Source organism: Oncorhynchus nerka, linkage group LG17 (genome assembly GCF_034236695.1).
Source record: "Oncorhynchus nerka isolate Pitt River linkage group LG17, Oner_Uvic_2.0, whole genome shotgun sequence".
Classification (NCBI taxonomy): Eukaryota; Metazoa; Chordata; class Actinopteri; order Salmoniformes; family Salmonidae; genus Oncorhynchus; species Oncorhynchus nerka.
In genome coordinates this window covers 20,190,677-20,211,292 of record NC_088412.1, presented here as the reverse complement: position 1 = coordinate 20,211,292, position 20,616 = coordinate 20,190,677, and the positions used below count along the sequence as shown (strand labels likewise).

General features: G+C 52.0%; 1 protein-coding gene across 5 annotated transcripts in view; it reads left to right on the top strand.

Moving 5' to 3' along the window:
- Positions 1–17,102: 17,102 nt before the first annotated feature.
- LOC115144876 (transcriptional enhancer factor TEF-3-like) overlaps positions 17,103–20,616 on the top strand; it is a 40,270-nt gene continuing 36,756 nt past the window's right edge. For all 5 annotated transcript variants that reach the window (XR_010459418.1, XM_065003049.1, XM_065003047.1 and 2 more), the window contains exon 1: positions 17,103–17,185. Coding sequence is in view for 4 of the 5 variants with exons in the window: in XM_065003049.1 (XP_064859121.1) it covers positions 17,179–17,185 (7 nt within the window). In the remaining variant the exon portion in view is untranslated. The remainder of the gene's footprint in view (positions 17,186–20,616) is intronic.

Here is a 20,616-nt window from a genome sequence, read left to right as displayed (position 1 = left end):
TTCGGCCGGAACTTTTTAAAGGAAACTAATAACGTCATAGGCACGCAGTTAAACATTAGCGCTCGTCTGGGTGAGGCGACTAATATGTTTACGAAATAGCTATTTCAATTGCATAATTTTTGAGAATGTCACATGTCAGAATGTTTCCGAAGTAATAGCCACATATGTGTGTGTATTGTTTTGGAGTTTTTTTTGTGTCATAAAATAAAATACCAGCCTATTAATAATAATAACTATTACTATGAATGACTGATACTAAAAATAACTACCGTTATTACTAGTCATATAATACATGAGATATATCATACTCAATAAATATACTTAGATTAATGTGCATTTTAATTATGGTTATTATGATTAGGCTATTATTATTGGTATTTGTTTTAATATTCATTTTAAAAATTTGTTATAAGCCTATCACATTCGTTCCCATGATCATCATACATGTTCATATATTGTGTGAAAAGTCCACATACCTTACATTTAGAGAATGCCTGTTACATAAACAAAATGTGGTTTACTGTGTATTGTATCTGTGTCCAAGCTAAATGTATTTACTGTATATCAGGCTAACATTTTTCTATAGTTTTAAAACGTCCACATTTTCAAGCATAATTGTATTTTTGCTTGGTTCACGATGTACGGTACTTATTAGTATGTTGTTTTTGAGTCACCAATCCAACCACTGCTACCTGGCATATGTGTGTTTGTGTGCATTGTGTGTGGGCAGTGAGAGGACACACACACACACACACACACACACACACACACACAGTTTGGTAGTGGAGTGAGTGGATAAACGTTGTAGACTTGCTGGTCATGGTGGTCCTGACATGGTGTGTGAGGGAGTATTTTTGGTCCGAGTGCAGGGTTAGAGTGGTGTGTGTGATAGTCTGTCCTCCCGCGGGACAAGGGACAGGGTGAGTATTCCACAGGAGCAACAGGTGGATTGGGCCAGGAGCATAGACAGGTAGGGAGCATGGACAGGTAGGGAGCATGGACAGGTAGGGAGCATGGACAGGTAGGGGCAAGAAGAGGTAGGGGGGCAGGACAGGTAGGGGCAAGAAGAGGTGGGGGCATGGACAGGTAGGGGCAAGAAGAGGTAGGGGGCATGGACCGGTAGGGCATGGACAGGTAAAGAACAAGAAGAGGTAGGGGGCATGGACATGTAGGGGGCAAGAAGAGGTAGGGGGGCATGGACCGGTAGGGGGCAGAAGAGGTAGGGGGCATCGACAGGTAAGGGCAAGAAGAGGTAGGGGCAAAGAAGAGGTAGGGGGCATGGACAGGTAGGGGCAAGAAGAGTAGGGGGCATGGACAGGTAGGGGCAAGAAGAGGTAGGGGCATGGACAGGTAGGGGCAAAGAAGAGGTGGGGGCAAGAAGAGGTAGGGGGCATGGACAGGTAGGGGCAAGAAGAGGTAGGGGGCAAGAAGAGGTAGGGGCATGGACAGGTGGGGGAAAGAAGAGGTAGGGGCATGGACAGGTAGGGGCAAGAAGAGGTAGGGGGCATGGACAGGTAGGGGGCAAGAAGAGTGGGGGACATGGACAGGTAGGGGCATGGACAGGTAGGAGACAAGAGGTAGGGGGGCATGGACAGGTAGGGGGGCAAGAAGAGGTAGGGGGCAGGACAGGTAGGGCAAGAAGAAGGGTAGGGGCATGGACCGGTGGGGGGCAAGAAGAGGTAGGGGGGCATGGACAGGTAGGGGGCAAGAGAGGTAGGGGGCAAAAGAAGAGGTAGGGGGCAAGAAGAGGAGGGGGCATCGACAGGTAGGGGCAAAAGAAGAGGTAGGGGGCAAAGAAGAGGGAGGGGGCATGGACCCGGTAGGGGGCAAGAAGAGGTAGGGGGCAAGAAGAAGGTAGGGGGCATGGACCGGTAGGGGCAAGAAGAGGTAGGGGGCAAGAAGAAGAGGTAGGGGGCAAGAAGAGGTAGGGGGCATGGACAGGCAGGGCAAGAAGAGGTAGGGGGCATGGACAGGTAGGGGCAAGAAAGGTAGGGGGCATGGACAGGTAGGGGAAAGAAGAGGTGGGGGCAAGAAGAGGTGGGGGCATGGACAGGTAGGGGGCAGGAAGAGGTGGGGGCATAGACAGGTAGGTGGCAGGAAGAGGTAGTGGGCAGGAAGAGGTAGGGGGCAGGAAGAGGTAGGGGGCAGGAAGAGGTAGGGGGCATGGACAGGTAGGGGCAGGAAGAGGTAGGGGGCATAGACAGGTAGGTGGCAGGAAGAGGTGGTGGGCAGGAAGAGGTAGGGGCAGGAAGAGGTAGGGGGCAGGAAGAGGTAGGGGGCATGGACAGGTAGGTGGCAGGAAGAGGTAGGGGGCAGGAAGAGGTAGGGGGCAGGAAGAGGTAGGGGGCAGGAAGAGGTGGGGGCATGGACAGGTAGGTGGCAGGAAGAGGTAGGGGGCATGAACAGGTAGGGGCAGGAAGAGGTGGGGGCGTGGACAGGTAGGGGGTAGGAAGAGGTAGGGGGCATGGACAGGTAGGTGGCAGGAAGAGGTAGGGGGCAGGAAGAGGTAGGGGGCAGGAAGAGGTAGGGGCAGGAAGAGGTGGGGGCAGGAAGAGGTAGGGGGTAGGAAGAGGTAGGGGCATGGACAGGTAGGGGGCAGGAAGAGGTAGGGGCATGGACAGGTAGGGGCAGGGCAGGAAGAGGTGGGGGGCAGGAAGAGGTAGGGGCATGGACAGGTAGGTGGCAGGAAGAGGTAGGGGCATGGACAGGTAGGTGGCAGGAAGAGGGTGGGGGCATGGACAGGTAGGGGGCAGGAAGAGGTAGGGGCAAGAAGAAGTAGGGGGCAGGAAGAGGTAGGGGCAGGAAGAGGTAGGGGCATGGACAGGTAGGGGGGCAGGAAGAGGTAGGGGCGTGGACAGGTAGGTGGCAGGAAGAGGTAGGGGGCAGGAAGAGGTAGGGGCAAGAAGAGGTGGGGGCAGGAAGGGGTAGGGGCAAGAAGAGGTATGGGCGTGGACAGGTAGGGGGCAGGAAGAGGTAGGGGCAGGAAGAGGTGGGGGCATGGACAGGTGGGGGGCAGGAAGAGGTAGGGGCAAGAAGAGGTAGGGGGCAGGAAGAGGTGGGGGCAGGAAGAGGTAGGGGGCAGGAAGAGGTAGGGCGTGGACAGGTAGGGGGCAGGAAGAGGTAGGGGCAAGAAGAAGAGGTAGGGGGCAGGAAGAGGTAGGGGCAGGAAGAGGTAGGGGGCAGGAAGAGGTAGGGGGTAGGAAGAGGTAGGGGGCAGGAAGAGGTAGGGGGGCGTGGACAGGTAGGGGGCAGGAAGAGGTAGGGGCAAGAAGAGGTGGGGGCAGGAAGAGGTAGGGGGCAGGAAGAGGTAGGGGGCAGGAAGAGGTAGGGGGCAAGAAGAGGTAGGGGCGTGGAGAGGTAGGGGCAAGAAGAGGTAGGGGGCATGGACAGGTAGGGGAAAGGGAAGAGGTAGGGGCAAGAAGAGGTAGGGGGCAGGAAGAGTTAGGGGGCAGGAAGAGGTAGGGGGGGCAGGAAGAGGTAGGGGGCGTGGACAGGTAGGGAGCAGGAAGAGGTAGGGGCAAGAAGAGGTAGGGGCAGAAAGAGGTAGGGGCAGGAAGAGGTAGGGGGCAGGAAGAGGTAGGGGGCAGGAAGAGGTGGGGGCATGGACAGGTAGGGGGCAGGAAGAGGTAGGGGGCATGGACAGGTAGGGGGCAGGAAGAGGTAGGGGGCAGGAAGAGGTAGGGGGTAGGAAGAGGTAGGGGGCATGGACAGGTAGGGGGCAGGAAGAGGTAGGGGGGCATGGACAGGTAGGGGAAAGAAGAGGTAGGGGGCATGGACAGGTAGGGGCAAGAAGAGGTAGGGGGCATGGACAGGTAGGGGGCAAGAAGAGGAAGGGGGCATTCACAGGTAGGGGCATGGACAGGTAGGGGCAAGAAGAGGTAGGGGGCATGGACAGGTGGGGGCAAGAAGAGGTAGGGGGGCAGGACAGGTAGGGGCAAGAAGAGGTGGGGGCATGGACAGGTAGGGGGCAAGAAGAGGTAGGGGGCAAAAAGAGGTAGGGGGCATCGACAGGTAGGGGCAAGAAGAGGTAGGGGGGCAAGAAGAGGTAGGGGGCATGGACCGGTAGGGGCAAGAAGAGGTAGGGGGCATGGACGGTAGGGGCAAGAAGAGGTAGGGGGCAAGAAGAGGTAGGGGCATGGACCGGTAGGGCAAGAAGAGGTAGGGGGGCAAGAAGAGGTAGGGGGCATGGACAGGTAGGGGCAAGAAGAGGTAGGGGCAAGAAGAGGTAGGGGGCATGGACAGGCAGGGGCAAGAAGAGGTAGGGGGCATGGACAGGTAGGGGCAAGAAGAGGTAGGGGGCATGGACAGGTAGGTGGCAGGAAGAGGTAGGGGGCAGGAAGAGGTAGGGGGCAGGAAGAGGTAGGGGCAGGAAGAGGTAGGGGGCAGGAAGAGGTAGGGGGGTAGGAAGAGGTAGGGGGCATGGACAGGTAGGGGGCAGGAAGAGGTGGGGGCATGGACAGGTAGGGGGCAGGAAGAGGTAGGGGGCATGGACAGGTAGGTGGCAGGAAGAGGTAGGGGGCATGGACAGGTAGGTGGCAGGAAGAGGTAGGGGGCATGGACAGGTAGGGGGCAGGAAGAGGTAGGGGGCATGGACAGGTAGGGGACAGGAAGAGGTAGGGGCAAGAAGAAGTAGGGGCAGGAAGAGGTAGGGGCAGGAAGAGGTAGGGGGCATGGACAGGTAGGGGGCAGGGAAGAGGTAGGGGCGTGGACAGGTAGGTGGCAGGAAGAGGTAGGGGGCAGGAAGAGGTAGGGGCAAGAAGAGGTAGGGGGGGGCAGGAAGAGGTAGGGGCAAGAAGAGGTGGGGGCGTGGACAGGTATCGGGCAGGAAGAGGTAGGGGCAGGAAGAGGTAGGGGGCATGGACAGGTAGGGGGCAGGAAGAGGTAGGGGCAAGAAGAGGTAGGTGGCAGGAAGAGGTAGGGGGCAGGAAGAGGTAGGGGGCAGGAAGAGGTAGGGGCGTGGACAGGTAATGGGCAGGAAGAGGTAGGGGCAAGAAGAGGTAGGGGCAGGAAGAGGTAGGGGCAGGAAGAGGTAGGGGGCAGGAAGAGGTGGGGGTAGGAAGAGGTAGGGGGCAGGAAGAGGTAGGGGGCGTGGACAGGTAGGGGGCAGGAAGAGGTAGGGGCAAGAAGAGGTAGGGGGCAGGAAGAGGTAGGGGCAGGAAGAGGTAGGGGGCAGGAAGAGGTAGGGGGCAGGAAGAGGTAGGGGCAAGAAGAGGTGGGGGCGTGGAGAGGTAGGGGCAGGAAGAGGTAGTAGGGGGCATGGACAGGTAGGGGGCAGGAAGAGGTAGGGGCAAGAAGAGGTAGGTTGCAGGAAGAGTTAGGGGCAGGAAGAGGTAGGGGGCAGGAAGAGGTAGGGGGCAGGAAGAGGTAGGGGGCATGGACAGGTAGGGGGCAGGAAGAGGTAGGGGGCAGGAAGAGGTAGGGGGCAGGAAGGGTAGGGGGCATGGACAGGTGGGGGCAGGAAGAGGTAGGGGGGCAGGAAGAGGTAGGGGGTAGGAAGAGGTAGGGGGCATGGACAGGTAGGGGGCAGGAAGAGGTAGGGGGCATGGACAGGTAGGGGAAAGAAGAGGTAGGGGGCATGGACAGGTAGGGGCAAGAAGAGGTAGGGGGCATGGACAGGTCGGGGCAAGAAGAGGAAGGGGGCAATCTACAGGTAGGGGCATGGACAGGTAGGGGCAAGAAGAGGTAGGGGGCATGGACAGGTAGGGGCAAGAAGAGGTAGGGGGGGCAGGACAGGTAGGGGCAAGAAGAGGTAGGGGGCATGGACCGGTAGGGGGCAAGAAGAGGTAGGGGGCATGGACAGGTAGGGGGCAAGAAGAGGTAGGGGGCAAGAAGAGGTAGGGGGCAAGAAGAGGTAGGGGGCATCGACAGGTAGGGGCAAGAAGAGAGGTGGGGGCAAGAAGAGGTAGGGGGCATGGACCGGTAGGGGCAAGAAGAGGTAGGGGGCAAAGAAGAGGTAGGGGGCAAGAAGAGGTAGGGGCATGGACCGGTAGGGGCAAGAAGAGGTAGGGGGCAAGAAGAGGTAGGGGGCATGGACCGGTAGGGGGCAAGAAGAGGTAGGGGCAAGAGAAGAGGTAGGGGGCAAGAAGAGGTAGGGGGCATGGACAGGTAGGGGCAAGAAGAGGAGGGGGCAAGAAGAGTAGGGGGCATGGACAGGCAGGGGCAAGAAGAGGTAGGGGGCATGGACAGGTAGGGAGCAAGAGGTAGGGGGCATGGACAGGTAGGGGCAAGAAGAGGTAGGGGGCAAGAAGAGGTAGGGGGCATGGACAGGTAGGGGCAAGAAGAGAGGTAGGAGGCAAGAAGAAGTAGGGGCAGGAAGAGGTAGGGGGCATGGACAGGTAGGGGGCAGGAAGAGGTGGGGGCATAGACAGGTAGGTGGCAGGAAGAGGTAGCGGGCAGGAAGAGGTAGGGGCATGGACAGGTAGGTGGCAGGAAGAGGTAGGGGGCATGGACAGGTAGGGGCAGGATGAGGTGGGGGTGTGGACAGGTGGGGGCAGGAAGAGGTAGGGGGCATGGACAGGTAGGGGCAGGAAGAGGTAGGGGTAGGAAGAGGTAGGGGGCATGGACAGGTAGGTGGCAGGAAGAGGTAGGGGGCAGGAAGAGGTAGGGGGCAGGAAGAGGTAGGGGCAGGAAGAGGTAGGGGGCAGGAAGAGGTAGGGGGTAGGAAGAGGTAGGGGGCATGGACAGGTAGGGGGCAGGAAGAGGTAGGGGGCATGGACAGGTAGGGGGCAGGAAGAGGTAGGGGGCAGGAAGAGGTAGGGGGCATGGACAGGTAGGTGGCAGGAAGAGGTAGGGGGCATGGACAGGTAGGGCAAGAAGAGGTAGGGGGCAGGAAGAGGTAGGGCGTGGACAGGTAGGTGGCAGGAAGAGGTAGGGGGCATGGACAGGTAGGGGCAGGAAGAGGTAGGGGCATGGACAGGTAGGGGCAGGAAGAGGTAGGGGCAAGAAGAGGTAGGGGGCAGGAAGAGGTAGGGGAGTGGACAGGTAGGTGGCAGGAAGAGGTAGGGGGCATGGACAGGTAGGGGGCAGGAAGGGGGTAGGGGCAGAGAAGGGTAGGGGGCAGGAAGAGGTAGGGGCAAGAAGAGGTAGGGGCGTGGACAGGTAGGGGGCAGGAAGAGGTAGGGGCAGGAAGAGGTAGGGGCATGGACAGGTAGGGGCAGGAAGAGGTAGGGGCAAGAAGAGGTAGGGGGGCAGGAAGAGGTAGGGGGCAGGAAGAGGTAGGGGGCAGGAAGAGGGGGGGGCGTGGACAGGTAGGGGGCAGGAAGAGGTAGGGGCAAGAAGAGGTAGGGGGCAGGAAGAGGTAGGGGCAGGAAGAGGTAGGGGTGGAAGAGGTAGGGGGCAGGAAGAGGTAGGGGCGTGGACAGTTAGGGGCAGGAAGAGGTAGGGGCAAAGAAGAGGTAGGGGGCAGGAAGAGGTAGGGGCAAGAAGAGGTAGGGGGCAGGAAGAGGTAGGGGCAGGAAGAGGTAGGGGGCATGGACAGGTAGGGGGCAGGAAGAGGTAGGGGCAAGAAGAGGTAGGGGGCAGGAAGAGGTAGGGGCAGGGAAGAGGTAGGGGCAGGAAGAGGTAGGGGGCAGGAAGAGGTAGGTGGCAGGAAGAGGTAGGGGGCAGGAAGAGGTGGGGGCGTGGACAGGTAGGGGGCAGGAAGAGGTAGGGGCGTGGACAGGTAGGGGGCAAGAAGAGGTAGGGGCAGGAAGAGGTAGGGGCAGGAAGAGGTAGGGGGTAGGAAGAGGTAGGGGGCAGGGAAGAGGTAGGGGGCGTGGACAGTTAGGGGGCAGGAAGAGGTAGGGGCAAGATGAGGTAGGGGGCAGGAAGAGGTAGGGGGCAGGAAGAGGTAGGGGGCAGGAAGAGGTAGGGGCAAGAAGAGGTAGGGGGCGTGGACAGGTAGGGGGCAGGAAGAGGTAGGGGCAGGAAGAGGTAGGGGGCATGGACAGGTAGGGGGCAGGAAGAGGTAGGGGCAAGAAGAGGTAGGGGGCAGGAAGAGGTAGGGGCAGGAAGAGGTAGGGGGCAGGAAGAGGTAGGTGGCAGGAAGAGGTAGGGGCAGGAAGAGGTAGGGGCGTGGACAGGTAGGGGGCAGGAAGAGGTAGGGGCAAGAAGAGGTAGGGGCAGGAAGAGGTAGGGGCAGGAAGAGGTAGGGGCAGGAAGAGGTAGGGGGCAGGAAGAGGTAGGGGGTAGGAAGAGGTAGGGGGCATGGACAGGTAGGGGGCAGGAAGAGGTAGGGGGTATGAAGAGGTAGGGGGCAGGAAGAGGTAGGGGCAGGAAGAGGTAGGGGGCAGGAAGAGGTAGGGGCAGGAAGAGGTAGGGGGCAGGAAGAGGTAGGGGGCAGGAAGAGGTAGGGGGCATGGACAGGTAGGGGGCATGGACAGGTAGGGGCATGGACAGGTAGGGGCATGGACAGGTAGGGGGCAGGAAGAGGTAGGGGCAGGAAGAGGTAGGGGGCATGGACAGGTAGGGGGCATGGACAGGTAGGGGGCATGGACAGGTAGGGGCATGGACAGGTAGGGGGCAGGAAGAGGTAGGGGGCAGGAAGAGGTAGGGGGCATGGACAGGTAGGGGCATGGACAGGTAGGGGGCAGGAAGAGGTAGGGGGCATGGACAGGTAGGGGGCATGGACAGGTAGGGGGCAGGAAGAGGTAGGGGGCATGGACAGGTAGGGGGCATGGACAGGTAGGGGGCATGAAGAGGTAGGGGGCAGGAAGAGGTAGGGGGCATGAAGAGGTAGGGGGCAGGAAGAGGTAGGGGGCAGGAAGAGGTAGGGGCATGGACAGGTAGGGGGCATGGACAGGTAGGGGCAGGAAGAGGTAGGGGGCATGGACAGGTAGGGGGCATGGACAGGTAGGGGGCAGGAAGAGGTAGGGGGCATGGACAGGTAGGGGGCATGGACAAAGCACACACCCTTTAGTGTGATGTTGATTTTCTTTACCCTTCCCCACTTCTTTGTTTTTCTGTCTTGGGGTCTCTGGGTTCACTCTGTCCTTGTCTGTTTTTACCTTAAAGTTTTTACCATACAGTAGCCTATTAATGACTAGGTTAGGAGTGAAAGGTATTGCTAACTTGCTTTGTGTGCCTTGTGTCTGTGACTGCGACATTGTAATCAATTTATCAAAACTCATTTTGTGTGTGTGTCTGCCCTGAGACTGGCCCTGTGCTGAGGAGGCTGTTCAGTGTGCTCATCCCACATAGCGAGCATTCCTCCTCCACTCGCACGAGAGAGCAGAATAATGTCCTAGATATGAGTCCTACAGGACAAACAAATCCCCTGGCCTCCAAGCCCCACCAACTCTACCAACCATCCTCAACTCTAGGCTGTACAATGTCCAACAGGTCATCGGGCTGTAGTAGTGTAAATTCATATTAGCCAGAAGTGAACATCTCTCTTTAGGGATTATCTTGGACTGATCTCATGCAGACCAGTCTCCCTCTTGACCTTTGACCCTGTACCCTATGTGATTATTATGAGGTACAGTATGACTGGAATATAGTGTAGGATTTTCATTATGGATTGGGTGTTGGGTTCGTGAAGGTACATGGAGGGTTGAGGTGTTTACATATAATAAGGCTGGGCAATGTCTTTGATTCTGATCAAATCAACGTTTATTTGTCACGTGCGCCGAATACAACAGGTGTAGTAGACCTTACAGTGAAATGCTTACTTATAGGCTCTAACCAATAGTGCAAAAAAGGTATTAGGTTAACAATAGGTAAGTAAAGAAATAAAACAACAGTAAAAAGACAAGCTATATACAGTAGCGAGGCTATAAAAGTAGCGAGGCTACATACACACACCGGTTAGTCAGGCTGATTGAGGTAGTATGTACATGTAGATATGGTTAAAGTGACTATGCATATATGATGAACAGAGAGTAGCAGTAGAGTAAAAGAGGGGTTGGCAGGTGGCGGGTGGCGGGACACAATGCAGATAGCCCGGGTAGCCAGTTGACTACCTGTTCATGAGTCTTATGGCTTGGGGGTAAAAACTGTTGAGAAGCCTTTTTGTCCTAGACTTGGCACTCCGGTAGTGCTTGCCATGCGGTAGTAGAGAGAACAGTCTATGACTGGGGTGGCTGGGGTCTTTGACAATTTATAGGGCCTTCCTCTGACACCGCCTGGGTTAGAGGTCCTGGATGGCAGGAAGCTTAGCCCCAGTGATGTACTGGGCCGTACGCACTACCCTCTGTAGTGCCTTGCAGTCGAAGGCCGAGCAATTGCCGTACCAGGCAGTGATGCAACCACTGCTCTCGATGTTGCAGCTGTAGAACCTTTTGAGGATCTCAGGACCCATGCCAAATCTTTTTAGTTTCCTGAGGGGGAATAGACATTGTTGTGCCCTCTTCACGACTGTCTTGGTGTGTTAGAACCATTCTAGTTTGTGGACACCAAGGAACCTGCTCCACTACAGCCCCGTCGATGAGAATGGGGGCGTGCTCGGTCCTCTTTTTTCTGTAGTCCACAATCATCTCCTTAATCTTGGTTATGTTGAGGGAAGGTTGTTATTCTGGCACCACCCGGCCAGGTCTCTGACCTCCTCCCTATAGGCTGTCTCGTCGTTGTTGGTGATCAGGCCTACCACTGTTGTGTCGTCTGCAAACTTAATGGTGTTGGAGTTGTGCCTGGCCATGCAGTCGTGGGTGAACAGGGAGTACAGGAGGGGACTGAGCATGCACCCCTGGGGAGCTCCAGTGTTGAGGATCAGCGTGGCAGATGTGTTGCTACCTACCCTCACCACCTGAGGGCGGCCCGTCAGGAAGTCCAGGATCCAGTTGCAGAGGGAAGTGTTTAGTCCCAGGAACCTTAGCTTAGTGATGAGCTTTGAGGGCACTATGGTGTCAATGAATAGCATTCTCACATAGGTGTTACTTTTGTCCAGGTGGGAAGCTCGTGGCTGTGCTTCCCGTTGTAGTCTGTAATAGTTTGCAAGCCCTGCCACATAAGACAAGTGTCGGAACCGGTGTAGTGTGATTCAATCTTAGCCTTGTATTGACGCTTTGCCTGTTTGATGGTTCGTCACAGGGCATAGCATGATTTATTGTAAGCTTCCAGGTTAGAGTCCCACACCTTGAAAGCGGCAGCTCTACCCTTTAGCTCAGTGTGAATGTTGCCTGTAATCCATGGCTTTTGGTTGGTGTATGTACATACAGTCACTGTGGATGACTGATGTGGTGTACTCAATGCCATCAGAAGAATCCCGGAACATGTTCCCTGTCTGTGATAGCGAAACAGTCCTGTAGTTTAGCATCTGCTTCATCTGACCACTTTTTTATAGACCAAGTCACTGGTGCTTCCTGCTTTAATTTTTGCTTGTAAGCAGGAATCAGGAGGATGGAGTTGTGGTCGGATTTACCAAATGGAGGGCGAGGGAGAGCTTTGTACGTGTCTGTGTGTGTGTTCAGGTGATCTAGAATTATTTTCCCTCTGGTGTGTTTGTGTGTGTTTGTGCGCACATGAGTCTGTATGTGTGTGTGTGTGGGGAGGGGGGGGGGGGTTCAGAGAGCAAGGTTGATCTGCTCCTTACAGGGCAGCACAGTGGGACACTGTGTCAGAGACCATGTGCTCTCAGCAGAAAACATGCCATACAAATACGTTCCTTTCTCTCTCGATGCGTTTCCCCTCCCCGCCAGCCTGATTCCTGATCATCATAGGAGAGTATGTTTTCATTTGGGATAACGGCCACGGCATTATATGGGAGTATGTTTTCAAGCTTTACATTCCGGTCCCGATTAGAGGAGATTGTGTCCAGCGGAGCCCCTCCCCCTCTCTGCTGCCCCCATACACCCCTCCACCTGCCAACCCTCTCTGGCGTGGGCATCAGTTGGTGCCCCCTGCAACCCATAGACCTTCCCAACCTACAGCACACTGAGTGGGCAACACACAATAGTTTGAATAAGTGGGCCTATGTGTATTTCAGTTTTCATAATGAAAGTGTGTGTGTCTGTGTCTGGGAGGGGCCCCTGAGTGCAGCACCAGCTGGGGGATTATCCCGCTGAGCAGGCCCAGGGGAGAGGGGCCGAGGTAGGGGATAAGGGCGCCGTGGAAGGGGCCGCCTGGTTTAAGGGGCTTAGGTCAATTAACCCTGCTGGACACTTTGACTTAGGAACCTAACCAGCACTCTAATGGCTTATGCCCCACAGATCTCACTGCACTAAACATTCTCTTTCTTTATCAGTATTGGACTATTACATTCTAATTACAGTTGTCCTTTACTCCAGGTTACTTTGTGAGAAAAGTTTTGAAACATACTCTCTTGAAGCACAGCAAAGATACAATGACCACAAAAACCATTTCACCATAGACCCCTTATTTAAAAAGTTACTAAGGTTCACCACCAGAGCGACGAAAGGGGCTCTACAGTGTAAGTTTGCCCTACTCAGTTGTTTTACTTGGTGTTATTATGACAAGGCCTTAGCAGGGGTTTGGCCGAGACAGATATTCCATTACCACAAGTTTCATAACTATTCCAGAAAGCCCACCCTAAACAAACTGATTGGAGTAAACACTGTCACACTCAGTATGGTGTGCTTGACAGAGCTTTAGTTCAGTGCTTCTTTAGGGTCAGTCAATAGTAATGAGACATAGTCGGAATTCTACCAGAGGGCTACTACAAAGCAGGATCAATTAGTTAGCCAGCTAACTTGCCTAAATATTCTGACATAACTTTTTATTTTTTAGAAAGATAAGTTTGAAATGGGAATGATCCAGTTTACTCAACAATGATAAACACATATTTAAGTTTAGCTTTCTTAATGAACCATAACATTTGCAGTTATTTCTGGTTGTATATCAAAGTTAGCTGGCTAACTCATTGATCCTGCCTTGTACTATACCCCAACGTAGTGTTATCCCCATCATTCAGGGTTTTCAATTAGGTTAATATAGTGTCCATGTAGCCTGTACATTCCTGGGTTCTTTTGTTAACTCACTAAACTATAGTTCAGTATGGAGAGTCCAGAGAACGAGGGGAGGGGGGAGAGGGAAAGAGAAACAGAGAGAGAAAAACAAAGAGCAAAAATTGAGAGAGGGAGGGAGAAACAGCAACAAAACGACAATTAGCGAGCGCTAACTAGCTTGCCATTTCACTTCGGTTACACGAGCCTAATCTCAGGAGTTGATAGGCTTGAAGTCATAAACAGCGCAATGCTTGACGCACAACGAAGAGCTGCTGGCAAAACGCACGAAAGTGCTGTTTGAATGAATGTTTACTCGCCTGCTTCTGCCTACCACCGCTCAGTCGAATACTTGTATGCTTGTATGCTCAGTCAGATTATATGCAACGCAGGACACGCTAGACAATATCTGGTAATATTATCAACCATGTGTAGTTAACTGGTGATTATGATTGATTGTTTTTTATAAGATAAATTTAATGCTAGCTAGCAACTTACCTTGGCTTACTGCATTCGCGTAACAAAAATACAGATTTCCGACTTGAAATCGGCCCTAATTAATCGGCCATTCCGATTAATCGGTCAACCTCTAGTCACTACCTGTTGTTTGTGTATGGATGTTGATCTGTGTGGTCAGTTTGCCCCATGGCCTCTGAATAGATACATTGTCTCATGTGTTTGTTTGGTTTGTGTATTTTAGTTATCTTGGTCATGTGTGTGTGTTCGTTTTGTGTGTGTGTGTGTGTGTGTACGTGTATGTTTAACTGGCCAACTCATTTATGGAAAGCCCATTGGTACGTCAGGGGGCTCAGAGTAAGAGAGGGTGACTGGCTGGATGGAGATCGGTACTCACTCGTGGTTTTTCTGCACAGAAAAGTAATGGGGGAGCTGCCTAAGCATTTGTTTTATCCAAACAGTAGATCGGAATGGAAAAACGTTTTCAGTGTAAACTTAAAACAGCAAATGTTATCTCAGCCACATGGCTAAATGTGTAGAATTGCAGGACATTTGCCTTAAGCTAAATATTGTCACTGTGGCGAACAGGAGGGCTGAATACAACCAGGCAAATCATGATTCATACTGACTAACACTGTCAATAGCCTTAATTGGCAGCCCAGATTGCCTCTGGAGGAACACAAACAATGATTGAGATTTATCAATTTCTTGTGATGAGACGTTTGGAGATCTAGGAGTTTTTCCCTGACCCCATGTCCTGACCAGTTCTCAAACATCTAGCCTGATAATTTCCTTGAGTGTTTCGAAGTGTAATTACCTAAATAACCCTGATATGATATGACCTCCTCCTTGATGTGTCTGACCAAGTGTCTCTGTCTATCCCCAACCTGGGTTCAAATACTATTTGAAATCTTTCACATACTTTGAACTAGAGGTCGACTGATTATGATTTTTCAACGCCGATGCCGATTATTGGAGGACCCAAAAAAGCCGATACCGATTAATCGGCAGATTTTTATTTATTTATTTGTAATAATGACAATTACAATAATACTGAATGAACACTTATTTTAACTTAATATAATACATCAATAAAATAAATTTAGCCTCAAATAAATAATGAAACATGTTGGTTTAAATAATGCAAAAACAAAGTGTTGGAGAAGAAAGTAAAATTCCAATATGTGCCATGTAAGAAAGCTAACGTTTCAGTTCCTTGCTCAGAACATGAGAACATATGAAAGCTGGTGGTTCCTTTTAACATGAGTCTTCAATATTCCCAGGTAAGAAGTTTTAGGTTGTAGTTATTATAGGACTTATAGGACTATTTCTCTCTATACCATTTGTATTTCATTAACCTTTGACTATTAGATGTGCTTATAGGCACTTTAGTATTGCCAGTGTAACAGTATAGCTTCCATCCCTATCCTCGCTCCTACCTGGGCTTGAACCAGGAACACATCGACAACAGCCACCCTCGAAGCATCGTTACCCATGCAGAGCAAGGGGAATAACTACTCCAAGTCTCAGAGCGAGTGACGTTTGAAACGCTATTAGCGCGCACCCCGCTAACTAGCTAGCCATTTCACATCGGTTACACCAGCCTAATCTCAGGAGTTGATAGGCTTGAAGTCATAAACAGTGCAATGCTTGAAGTACAACGAAGAGCTGCTGGCAAAACGCACGAAAGTGCTGTTTGAATGAATGCTTACGAGCATGCTGCTGCCTACCATCGCTCAGACTGCTCTATCAGACTGCTTTATCAAATCATAGACTTAGTTATAACATAATAACACACAGAAATATGAGCCTTAGGTCATTAATATGGTCGAATCTGGAAACTATCATCTCGAAAACAAGACGTTTATTCTTTCAGTGAATTACGGAACCGTTCCGTATTTTATCTAACGGGTGGCATCCATAAGTCTAAATATTGCTGTTACATTGCACAACCTTCAATGTTATGTCATAATTACGTAAAATTCTGGCAAATGAGGCGGCCCAAACTGTTGCATATACACTGACTCCGCGTGCAATGAATGCAAGAGAAGTGACACAATTTCACCTGGTTAATATTGCCTGCTAACCTGGATTTCTTTTAGCTAAATATGCAGGTTTAAAAATATATACTTCTGTGTATTGATTTTAAGAAAGGCATTGGTGTTTATGGTTAGGTACACATTGGAGCAACGATATGCACCGCATCGATTATATGCAAAGCAGGACACGCTAGATAAACTAGTAATATCATCAACCATGTGTAGTTAACTAGTGATTATGATTGATTGTTTTTTATAAGATAAGTTTAATGCTAGCTAGCAACTTACCTTGGCTTCTACTGCATTCGCGTAACAGGCAGGCTCCTCATGGAGTGCAATGTAATCAGGTGGTTATAGAGCATTGGACTAGTTAACTGTAAGGTTGCAAGATTGAATCCCCCGAGCTGACAAGGTAAAGATCTGTCGTTGTGCCCCTGAACGAGGCAGTTAACCCACCATTCCTAGGCCGTCATTGAAAATAAGAATGTGTTCTTAACTGACTTGCCTAGTTAAATAAAGATTAAATAAAATAATAAAAATAAATAAAATGTAAAAAAAAATTTAAAAATCGGCCAAATCGGTGTCCAAAAATACCAATTTCCGATTGTTATGAAAACTTGAAATCGGCCCTAATTAATTGGCCATTCCGATTAATCGGTCGACCTCTACCTTGCACGTTTGCTTCAGCTTGCCTGTAGACTGCCAGATGGGCAGAGTTTACACTTTTGGTACTATTTTATTGGTCCATTAAGCCAGGAAAGCTCAATCGAGCACAGATAAAGTATTTGAAAATGTCAATGGCGGTGTGTTTAATGTATTTCTCAGTCTGTTACTCCTCTGCCTCTCCCTTGGCCCTCTCCCTCGGCCCTCTCTCTCCGGCCCTCTCGTCAGCCATCTCTTCAGCCATCTCCTTGGCCTCTAGGTGCCATGCTGTTTGTTTTCATGGCTCCATAATCTAATTTCTGGTCCGAGGTGCTTTATCCAAGTAGTATTAGCAACTCCCCATTGATGTGATCTAAGATTTCACAGCATTGGCGCGCACGCCGCTCTTCATATGACCACACTCAGCTGACATAGCTATCGCTTTCCTAGATAGTTCGACCTCCTTGGGCTGACATCAAATGACCAGAATTCTGTTGTGGTTTTTGTTTCATCTTAATTTTACCAGGACGTTTCTTGATGTTTGAACGTATGGTTTGAGGGAGATCTGGCAAGTTTTTAGCATGGGAATAGCTTATCATACATAGTCGCAGACAGTACATAACTATGGATACCAAGACAATTCAAAGTATCAAATACTTAGCAGCATAATCAATATTTGAAAGCAATCCTTGTTATCCTTTAAAGCATATCATATGGTCATTCACTGTTTCCGATGGGTATTGCCTTCCTATGCTCTTGTTCTTGGCCTAACATTCTTCTAGCCAGCACTCCTTGACTCAACCTCACCTGACCTAAATGTTATGTATTTTGCTTTCTCAGGATCACTCTCCCCTGTCTTGTTCTGTCATTGGCCCCTGGAAGACACCATCTACACCCCACCCCAACCCCCTTCCCCCTCCTGGGTCTACCCCCCCAACCCCAGCCCTGTCCTGTGGTCCCCCCCTGCCCCCACCACGTCTGCGGAGTGGGTGCCGGCCGCCTCCCCTGGGGGCAGCAGTGAGGAGCAGAACGAGCCTCTGGACAAGGCTCTGGAGAACGATGCGGAGGGCGTGTGGAGCCCTGACATCGAACAGAGCTTCCATGAGGCCCTGTCCATCTACCCGCCCTGCGGACGCAGGAAGATTATCCTCTCCGACGAGGGAAAGATGTATGGTATGCCCTACCCTTTTCCCATCTATTCCCTGGCTTTATATGATGACTGACTATATGCTGTCCCCTCAAACGTTCATGTACATACACTCTCATGGACCCATGTCCCTTGAAATTGAAGATATGCCAATTGTATCTGCACTGACCACTTTCCCTCACAAATAAGGCCTTCATACGTATACACACATTTACTTCACACACAGTTGCACACAAACAGTTGCACACACACAGTTGCACACACACACACACACACACACACACACACACATAGTTCTTATGCGTTGTGAGTGATACATGGCAGTATCCTAGAGTACACACATAGTTCCACACACCCTCTCACTACCACCACCACTCACAGCACTCTGGTACACACACCATGCTGAGTTTCTGCCTAGCTGTCCCTCCCCTCTGTCCACGTGGCTGAGTAGCGTGTAATGGCACCATGGATGTCACACGCCTCCGTGCTGCTACTCACGTTCTGATTGATACTTGACATAATGCGCTCACCTTCCCTCTCTCCCTCAGCCATTTCTGTACTATACTAATATTCATGGACATTTTTGTAATTTAGCAGACTCTTTTATCCAGAGCGACTTACAGGAGTAATTAGGGTTAAGTGCCTTGATTCGAACCAGCGACCTTTTGATTACTGGCCCAACACTCTTAACCGCTAGGTTACCTACCGCTCTATTCGATTACATAACTATGGCGAGGACATGTTGTTTACCCTGTTTTGCCATATCTCATTATCAGTCATACATTTATGTCAGACATACATTACTTCATTCCTTGTTGGCCTTCATACCTATGTTACATCATTGGCTTTTAAGTGTTGCAGTCCAATTAACACTTTGGAATAAAGGTGAAGAAAAAAGTTATATGCCATGATAAGGGAAAATATTTAGATAAGCAATGTGTTTCGGACATACTATCACATTTCAGGTAAGACCCAAATGCAGACTGTGTCGAAGTAACATTGTTTATTACAGCAACAGGGGCAGGCAGACGACAGGTCAAGGCAGGGAGGGGTCAATAATCCAGAGTAGTGGGGCAAAGGTACAGGATGGCAGGCAGGCTTAGGGTCAGGGCAGGCAGAGGTCGGTAATCCAGAGTAGTGGGGCTAAGGTACAGGATGGCAGGCAGACGACAGGTCAAGGCAGGCAGGGGTCAATAATCCAGAGTAGTGGGGCAAAGGTACAGGATGGCAGGCAGGGTCAGGTCAGGCAGGGGTCAATAATCCAGAGTAGTGGGGCAAAGGTACAGGATGGCAGGCAGGCTCAGGGTCAGGGCAGGCAGAGGTCGGTAATCCAGAGTAGTGGGGCTAAGGTACAGGATGGCAGGCAGACGACAGGTCAAGGCAGGCAGGGGTCAATAATCCAGAGTAGTGGGGCAAAGGTACAGGATGGTAGGCAGGCTCAGGGTCAGGTCAGGCAGAGGTTGGTAATCCAGAGTAGTGGGGCAAAGGTACAGGATGGCAGGCAGGCTCAGGGTCAGGTCAGGCAGAGGTCGGTAATCCAGAGTAGTGGGGCTAAGGTACAGGATGGCAGGCAGGCTCAGGGTCAGGTCAGGCAGAGGTCGGTAATCCAGAGTAGTGGGGCTAAGGTACAGGATGGCAGGCAGGCTCAGGGTCAGGTCAGGCAGAGGTCGGTAATCCAGAGTAGTGGGGCTAAGGTACAGGATGGCAGGCAGGCTCAGGGTCAGGTCAGGCAGAGGTTGGTAATCCAGAGTAGTGGGGCTAAGGTACAGGATGGCAGGCAGGCTCAGGGTCAGGTCAGGCAGAGGTTGGTAATCCAGAGTAGTGGGGCTAAGGTACAGGATGGCAGGCAGGCTCAGGGTCAGGTCAGGCAGAGGTTGGTAATCCAGAGTAGTGGGGCAAAGGTACAGGATGGCAGGCAGACGACAGGTCAAGGCAGGCAGGGGTCAATAATCCAGAGTAGTGGGGCAAAGGTACAGGATGGCAGGCAGACGACAGGTCAAGGCAGGCAGGGGTCAATAATCCAGAGTAGTGGGGCAAAGGTACAGGATGGCAGGCAGGGTCAGGTCAGGCAGAGGTTGGTAATCCAGAGTAGTGGGGCAAAGGTACAGGATGGCAGGCAGGCTCAGGGTCAGGTCAGGCAGAGGTCGGTAATCCAGAGTAGTGGGGCAAAGGTACAGGATGGCAGGCAGGCTCAGGGTCAGGTCAGGCAGAGGTCGGTAATCCAGAGTAGTGGGGCTAAGGTACAGGATGGCAGGCAGGCTCAGGGTCAGGTCAGGCAGAGGTCGGTAATCCAGAGTAGTGGGGCAAAGGTACAGGATGGCAGGCAGGCTCAGGGTCAGGTCAGGCAGAGGTTGGTAATCCAGAGTAGTGGGGCTAAGGTACAGGATGGCAGGCAGACGACAGGTCAAGGCAGGCAGGGGTCAATAATCCAGAGTAGTGGGGCAAAGGTACAGGATGGCAGGCAGGCTCAGGGTCAGGTCAGGCAGAGGTCGGTAATCCAGAGTAGTGGGGCAAAGGTACAGGACAGCAGGCTATATATATATATATATATATATATATATACATATATACACAGTACCTTTGGAAAGTATTCAGACCCCTTGACTTTTTCTACATTTTGTTTCGTAACAGCATTATTCTAAAATGGATTAAATCAAAACAAATTCCTTAGCAATCTACACACAATACCCCATAATACCAAGAACCCAATGGTCACTCTGACAGAGCTCCTCTGTGGAGATGGGAGAACCTTCCAGAAGGACAACCATCTCTGCAGCACTCCACCAATCAGGCCTTTATGGTAGAGTGGCCAGGCAGAAGCCACTCCTCAGTAAAAGGCACATGACAGCCCTGTTGGAGTTTGCCAAAAGGCACCTCAAGACTCTCAGACCATGAGAAACAAGATTCTCTGGTCTGATGAAACCAAGATTGAACTCTCTGCAGGTGGCGAATCGCATCTCTGCATGTCTGGCAGACATATCAGTGTGGATGACGGATCATCACCTCAAGCTGAACCTCGGCAAGACGGAGCTGCTCTTCCTCCCGGGGAAGGACTGCCCGTTCCATGATCTCGCCATCACGGTTGACAACTCCATTGTGTCCTCGTCCCAGAGCGCTAAGAACCTTGGCGTGATCCTGGACAACACCCTGTCGTTCTCAAATAACATCAAGGCGGTGGCCCGTTCCTGTAGGTTCATGCTCTACAACATCCGCAGAGTACGACCCTGCCTCACACAGGAAGCGGCGCAGGTCCTAATCCAGGCACTTGTCATCTCCCGTCTGGATTACTGCAACTCGCTGTTGGCTGGGCTCCCTGCCTGTGCCATTAAACCCCTACAACTCATCCAGAACGCCGCAGCCCGTCTGGTGTTCAACCTTCCCAAGTTCTCTCACGTCACCCCGCTCCTCCGCTCTCTCCACTGGCTTCCAGTTGAAGCTCGCATCCGCTACAAGACCA